General features: G+C 43.2%; 1 protein-coding gene across 4 annotated transcripts in view; it reads left to right on the top strand.

The window, feature by feature from the left end:
• The first annotated feature begins 533 nt into the window (after nucleotides 1–533).
• C2H8orf34 (chromosome 2 C8orf34 homolog) overlaps nucleotides 534–7,944 on the top strand; it is a 146,780-nt gene continuing 139,369 nt past the window's right edge. For 3 of the 4 annotated variants that reach the window (XM_015855747.3, XM_015855746.3, XM_085539453.1), the window contains exon 1: nucleotides 534–1,035. In XM_015855747.3, coding sequence (XP_015711233.2) covers nucleotides 967–1,035 — 69 coding nt within the window. In that variant the 5' untranslated portion in view covers nucleotides 534–966. The remainder of the gene's footprint in view (nucleotides 1,036–7,944) is intronic. The other variant, XM_085539451.1, reaches the window with a different exon arrangement.

Raw genomic sequence — 7,944 nt, 5'->3', positions numbered from 1 at the left:
GGGGAGCTAATTACTTGAAGTAGAGAAGGAATACATACTTGTGTAGCCATTGATTCTCTGTGCCCTGAAGCTAGCTGGACGTTTCTCATTTACTCTGCTGGGTTTTGAATCAGAGCCCTTTGGCTACCAGAGGGAACTGACACAACTCGCAACCAGGGAGCATCTGTCCGTTTGGGCACTTCAACCGTTTTATTAAGATCCTCCGAACAGCTAATTGGGAATGACATCGGTACTGTGAGAAAGGTAGCGCTTTAAGATCTGAGGATCATTGAAAAATAAGAAGGAAAAGTGCTGACTACCGTACTCATACTCGACCAGCTCCGCGATCGGCTCCTCTGGTACCGCTGGACACCCCGCCTGTGGAACTTCCCCTCAGGGCAGCCGGGCAGCCGCAGGAGCCAGCACCCGACCTGCCAACTTTTCGCCTCGGGGCTGACCTACAGGGCTGACCTACAGGGCTGACTGGCGGAACGAGAGCGAGCAAAGAGCCGCCTCCCTCCCGCTCTCCTCCCCTTCCCCCGCTCCCTCCTTTCAGCGCGGAGCCGGGCGCTGGCAGGAGAGCCCGGCCGGCTGCTCGGGGCGCGGCGCTGTGGAGAGGGAGGCAGCTCGGAGCCGCGGCTGCTCCCGTAACCAAGGCGCTGTCAGGCGCTCACACACACACACGCACAGCGCGGAGCACGGCAGACTCGGGGCCGCCTTTGCGGCTCTTTCCCTCCCGCACAATGCTGTGCTTTAGGCATCGCCTGCCCGCCGCTCCCTGAGGGGACGGAGCCCGCCGCAGCTCGGCAGCCGGCTGCCTGTCCCCGCTCCCCGAGTTCGCTCCGTCCCGAGCACTTCGGGCTGCCGCCGCCCCTTCGCAGCACCGTCCCCCGCTCCTGCCGTGGCAGCCCTTGGGAGGCGGGGGAGTAGCCGGGAGCAGCTGCCGCCGGGGAAGAGGAGCTCCAGCTCCCACCTCCGGAGCGCTTCATGGCGTCTCACCAGCAAACCAGGATCCAAGCCTACCTGGAGAAGAATAAGATCGGTCCTCTCTTCGAGGTAAGGAGCGCTCCTCCGCGCCGGGGGCGGCTCCTCTGGGGGCCGTTGTCCGTGAGTCGTGTGTCCGGCCGAGAGGGATCGGGGCGCCGGGCACCCGCTGCCCGCCTCGCACGTGTGTCTCCTCCGCATCCCGGGCCCAGTGCAGCCCCTCGCCTTCGTGTCTGTACGGTGACAGCCCAGAGCTGCGGGGGTGGCCGCCCCGAGAGCAGCGGTGCTGACCCCCCTCGAGGGTGGGAGGGAGGGAGACCTGGCGAGAAGGGAGACCTGGTCGCCTCCTCCCCAGGAAACCCGCCCTCCGCTCTCGGGAGTGCATCTGTCCTGCGAAAAGTCTGTGACAATGGTGCTACCGACGTTTTCGTTCGCAGTCCCACAGTCGGGAACGTTATTCCTCTTAGCGTTAAGAAGATATGCTTCACTTGGATCTGTAGATGTGTGTGTTGTACTATTTCTGTGCGTGAGCTATGGGTGCTGAGGATTTTAAAGGGTACCAGAGCAATCACGACCGTTACCATTTATCATCTTGTTTCTCGTGCAGTTTTTACATCTAAATGCACATATGTTACACTCCAGCAGTATTATCCCAAGATGCAAGTCTACCTTCTTAGTATTTGGCTTGCACTTGGTCAAACCTACTACATGTGAAATCTCTTCTATGCTGGTTTATCAGCACAGAGAAAATAGTGGGGAGGATGCTCTGTCTCCAGTCCATGGTGGCATTTGCCGATCTGCATGACAGAGGGTCTAGTTTTCTTCACGAACTGAGGCTGTTAGGACAGATTGTGTTGGTTTGCTCTCAGAAGTGTTGGCTGTGTGCACTAAATAAATTCCAGTTTGATCAAACTCTAAGTGGATCCCAGAGAACTGTTTGTGAGTTTTCTAGTTTGTGAATTCACAGAAACCGAACCATTTTTTGCTACCCAAATTCTACATAAAGGACTGTTCCAATTGAGGCACTTGCTGTGTAGGTTCCGGACTTGTGCATATTTTGATGGGAGTTGAGTGCCTTAGGGCTGCTGGGAAGTTGGGCCTTTGATAACTGTAATTTTCTTCTATATTTTCATCAGTTAATGTAGTTCTACACATTAAAATTCAAGCTAGTTACTTGACGTTGCTCTTCTGTGCTGTAACCTAGTTTCACAGTAGTGTAAGTTGCTCGTTTCTATTGTTACAACAGTAGGATGCTTTAGTTACTAAAGGCAGAGGAAAAAAATAAAGAAGTTGTGCTTTTTATAGCAGTTCATATATTGCTTAGTATTTCACTAGGCACTGTGCTGTAAGGTTCTCATTGTGGCAAGAGTCTTTGGAAGGCTCTTCATGTCCCTTAAACCTTACGGGCTGTCCACAGGTTGTTACTGTGCTCCTTGATACCAGGAAGAGATTTATTTTTTAGGTGCAGAATCCACTTAGACCTCAGTAGTAAGGAGTGGATTGAAGAAATAAAGCTGAAGCGTTCATGCAGCTGTTGAAAGTTATTTTGGTCTGTAATGCTAGGAGGAAAAGCATCAGAGTTCTTGTCTCTTCTGCTTCCTAACATCAATTAACAGCTATGTGTATTTATCACTTTGATGTACTTGGTATTCTCAACAAGATGTGCTTGATGTTGTAACTCTTACTAAGGGAAATACTGTTTCTGAAGTTGATAGGATCAAAACTGATGCATGGGTTGAAGCTTACATTAACATATACTAGTATTTCGATTATATATGCATTGCACTGCTCACTGTCAGTTATATTCCCTAACACATCACTTTTTCATATCCGCAAAAGTTCTGGTACATTGAGTGAGACCTGTGTTTCATCTTTCATTCAGAAACAGCCAGCATTTTCTTCCACCACTTTTGGCTTTGATGCTAATTAATCACCGGTTGTAATAGATGACAGCCATCTTTTTTTTTTTTGCAGAGTATTTATTTCCACATCCCAAGTTGGATCAGAGTAGACTTGGATTCAGTTTTCTGCCGTGTTATTTGCTGAGTAGGTAGTGACTGTAATTGCTCTCTACATGCTTCGCAAGCCAGCATTTCAGGGAACACATAAAACAGCATTGGGTAATTGAGGGCAATCACAGGCAAGAAAAATATGAAGAGAGAACTTGGAAGCTTTTTGAAGTGAATGCAGGAATGGTGATGCATAAACAGATCATATTTAATGCTTGCATAAATAAATGCTCTGGAATCAGAAGAACTTACCATCGTACATCTTGCATGGTTATGCAGTTAGCTGGTGGCTGAGGGACTGGGTGGTGTTCTGCTAATGAAGTATAATTCCCCTGTGTTACAGTCACTAGTGGTAAATGCCATTAGCTGCTACTCAGTTGTTCTCCAGTAGTTTGCAGCTCTTCCAATAGTGTATCCTCTCTCCTTTGCCTGTAGTAGTAGCCTTCTGTTACCATTGTTGTGGCTTTTTGTACTGCATTAATCAGTGGTATCTGCCTAAGAACACGTGCTCTTTTGGACTTCATCTTTTTTCCACCAATGCTGTGTTGTGTGGATGAGCAGAGTTTTATTTCTTCACTGAATTGTTGTATGATTTGATACTTAAATTGTCTTTCTGAATGGCGTGAAAGGGAATCGTTGAAGACCAAGTACTGACATATGATGCAAGAAGAGCACAGGGCTTCCTTAGAAAGGTAGCAGTAACCTGACAGGTGACAGAGCACTGGTACAGGCTGCCCAGAGGGGCTGTGGAGTCTTCTCCTTCAAAAGCCACCAGGATGGGGTTCCTGGGCCTCCAGATTTGGGTGTCTCTGCTTGGGCCAAATGGATCCAGAGATCCCTGCCAGCCTCATCTGTGCTGTGATTGTGATCCTGGGGAAGGAGTTACCAAGCTTGGGCTGACTCAGCAGGCATTGATCTCGTGCAGACTAACAGTACCTGATACCAAATAGTACAAGTTCAATCCTATTGGCTATGAATGGTAACACACGTTCACTTCTGACTCCAAGCATTTCTACTAGTTAGATTCTTATTTATGGCTTAAAGGTAGGAAGGAACATGAGTAGGAATGAGCGTGTGCATCTGAGACTGTGTCAAAATGACTTGGATAGTTCAATCCCATCTCCTCATAGAATGTAGTTCCTCTAATTAATTCAAAATTACTACTTAGCTGCCATTTCCTGCCACAGGTGCAGATAAAATTCCCTGTGAACCTATAGGGGAAGTTCTAACTGACCTAGACCATGCGTGTGCTGTTAGTACTGACAGTAAGGTCTTAAGCTAATTCCCTGCATTCTGTTGACTGCCATGAGCTGGCTTATCCTGTGGTGGTTTTTCTTGTGTGTGTGTGTTTTGGATTGGGTCTTGGATGTTGGTTTTTTTTTGTCTTTTTAGTCTTTTGGGTTTTGTTGTGCTTTTTTTTTTAAAATTTTTTATTTTTTTTCTTTTAACCTGGAAGTTTAGACATCTTTCTGTAAGAGCACCTGAGAATATTGAATATCTGGAGATATTCAAGACCTGCCTGGACGCCTGCCTGTGCGACATGGTGTAGGGAACCTGCTTGGGCAGGGGGGTTGGACTCAGTGATCTCTAGAGGTCCCTTCCAACCCCTACGATTCTGTGTTTCTGTGAATACGGTGATTAGACACCTAGCTTAGATTTGAGGAATGCCCTTTAGAAACGCCTCTTCTGGGATTTTTGTGGCAACACTTAGCATAGCACTACCTCGGGTTTTTTGAGGTGTTATTTGGCTTTTTTTTTGCATTTATATCTTGTAATGTAAAAACTACATCTGAATTATTACTGTGACGAAGCTTCGCTGTTGTTTTTTCCCATCTTTCTAAAATGTGAACAGGAGGTGCGTGCCTAAAATTGGCTGGGACAGAGTATTCAGAATCAGCACCCACTCATTTCTATCTGAGTGAAGTATTGACCCACTTTGCATTTCAAGCATCCGATCCAACGTTTTTTTTCTTTTTTCTTTCTTTTTTTTTTTTCTTTTTTTTTTCCTCATGCTAATAATCTCAATGAATAACCCTGATGCCTGTGAGTATTTGTGTATTTAGACTTCTATGCAACTGCATCTCTTCAACATCCAGTTAACCCAGCACCAACTAATTGATGGTTAGTTGCTATGAATTTGAAAGCTGGATCAGCTCTATTAAAGAACAGATTGCATTAAACATTCAAGAGAGAGAGAGCTGGATTCATACTTTTAGAATTCTCTTGTTTATAGAACTGCAGCAAGAAAGAATCAAGCAGGTACACTGTTGTTATGCTAGTCAGGAGACTGTAATATCTTTGAGTTATAGAAAACCAAACTAACTCTTCTCAAATAAGCTCACCTAAGAATTTTCCTGCAAGTACTGTGGGCTCAGATCTTTAATTTTTGTTTTAAACAATGTAAAGACTGCATCCTAATGCACCTGTTTGGTGAACAGTGGTATTTATAGTGTGCCTTGTGACTGAATTAGTCAAAGTTGGGAATGAATTTTGGAGTTTGGACCATATTCTGCAGCAGTGCTTGCCCTCAGTTCTTAAATACACAAATGTAGACAGACAGTTTAAGATTGCTCACAGTACCATGTTATTTTTAATGTGCACTGTCTTTTGGGCTTGCTCAAATCATCTTTTATTTCATTTTGATATTCTGTTTAATTGGTTTGATTCTTTCCCTAGCACAGAACAGTCTGTATTCTAGATGAAGTGATTTATTCAGGGAAGCATTTAGTTTCAGGCAGCTAGATGGAGCCTTTGGAAGACCCAGGTTTTTCTGTATCTCAACATCATGAGCATAATTTGAAGTTCTAGCTGATTCTAATTTGAAGTTCTAACCCTTTTCTCATCATTGTTTCAGAGGAGCCAGTTTAGCAGTTTTTGAAGGGAAGCCAGCAGTGATCTGGAAATGCCACAGTATTACACACAGTTGAGGTGAGGGGTCTTAGTTGTTTTAATCTTACTTTTTTGTCCCTTACTACAGCAGGACTTTGTAGTAGCCTTGGTGTGTACTGAAGAAAAAGATGGAGGAATGAAAGTCAAGTAGAAAAAATAATGTGGAGGTGTCCTTTGCTTTTCTGACTATTCATGATGCATGCAGATAGATGTCATGGTAAAGTTGTCTTTAAGGGAAGACAAGTAAAAAAAACCCAATGAAAATGATAGGCAGACTCCTTCCCATTAACTAACAATTTAATGAATGATGGCTTTAAGCTTTTGGCTTGGATTTTGTGACCACTGAGGTGCAAGAGCTGTCAGAAATCTGCCTTTGGATGAAACATTCATAATTCTTCTCTGCTTGGAATGGGGTTTAAGAAAAGAGTTCTTTCCTCAGTTAAAGGGACTTGCATGATCTGGTCCTGTTACCTGACCAGCTAATTTCATACTATTTGAAGGAATGTGGGTTTTTGTGCCATTTACTCCCTTGGGAATTTGCTTGAAATTAGGCAGAGGATTTAAAAAACACTGGAATGAGGTGGTGAGAGTGGTTACAGTTATGACTATACATTTATGTTGTCACAAACATGCACAATAGTCACATAAAGCTTGTTTTCACTGTGACAAAAACATTACTAAAGGGGAAATTTGAGTTTTCTTAATGGCTTTTAGTAAGCTCTTTCTGACACAAGAAACATAAAAAAGTAGGAATTAAAATTAAATTATTTGTCTAATAGTAATAAACAAATGTGAAGTACCATATCTGAAATATGACATTATAAACTGAGAGATGTATAATAGCTTCATTTTGTTATATTAATGTTTAATGTTTTTAGACTCTTAAAATGACAATTACATTGTTTCTTGAGATGGAGCAGAAGGCATAAATGTATTACAATAAAAATAAATAGCTGTGAGTCTGAGGAACTGCTGTCAGTTGAGAAGGTTACGATCAAGGGCCAGCAGAGCCTGACAACTCAGTGCCAAGCTCTGGAGCTGGTGGATGTTCCTTTTTAAAATAAAATGGTGTCTTTGCTCTAGGACATGCATTGGAATCTAGGACATGCACTGGAACAATGGCTGGTTTGGATTTTTGTCTGACACTTTCTAGTAAAGAATCAGTCTGAACCAAAATAAGCCTATTACTGTTGCTCTTTTTTTTCTTTGCTTTTTATTGCCATATAAAATCCATCTCAAGTTTTGGATTATATTTAGTGCATAGTATTAATTAAACCTGAGGTAAGCTCTTCAAATTTTTTGTTTCATTTGATTGATTAATCCAATCTTTTGATGCAAAGTACAAATGTAAATGTCAAATATTAAATGAATAATATAACAAAAATTTCAACAGCTTTAACTCTGTCTTTTTTTTTTTTTTTTTTTTTCCCCAAATGTTTACATTTTAGTTCCTGATCTCTTTTTCCAATTGTGGTAGGTTCTTTCTGGACCTAGAGTTGACACAGTCTCAGCCTTCTGTTTTTGAAGCTTCTGGGAGGGACTAAATACAATTCTGAAAGGTTTGGGTGCATCCCTGGAAGCATACAAGACCAGGCTGGATGTTGCTCTGGGCAGCCTGGTCTGGTGGTTGGTGACCCTGCCCACAGCAGGGGGGTTGAAATATGTGATCTTTGAGGTCCTTTTCAACCCAGGCCATTCTATGATTCTCTGGTAGAATCCTAGACTGAATTCCTTAGTAGGAATGTGTGATGCACCTTGCCTCTTCACTGTTATGGAGCAAATGGATTTCTTAGCTAATTTATTTTGACACTGACTAATTAGATGCACATAAAAGAAGCACTGATAGTTATCATTCTTAAAATGTTACTGTAAACTGGAAAATTTTAAAAATTGAGTTAGAAACATAATATTAAAGAGCATTTTCTTCTACAGCTGGCCTCTAATTTGGAAGTCTAATTAACACTCTTTTCCGTCTTCATCTCTTCTTCCCACTGTTTCCATTCTGTTTTCTGTCCTTTAAATATCCACATCTTTTCACTGAATGTTCAGTCCTCCAGTGGCCAAATGTGCTTCTTTATTACTC

Source organism: Coturnix japonica, chromosome 2 (genome assembly GCF_054131305.1).
Source record: "Coturnix japonica strain WE chromosome 2, WE-NBRP24, whole genome shotgun sequence".
Classification (NCBI taxonomy): domain Eukaryota; kingdom Metazoa; phylum Chordata; class Aves; order Galliformes; family Phasianidae; genus Coturnix; species Coturnix japonica.
The sequence above is the reverse complement of the archived record's forward strand: the minus strand, read 5'-3'. Positions and strand labels throughout refer to the sequence as shown.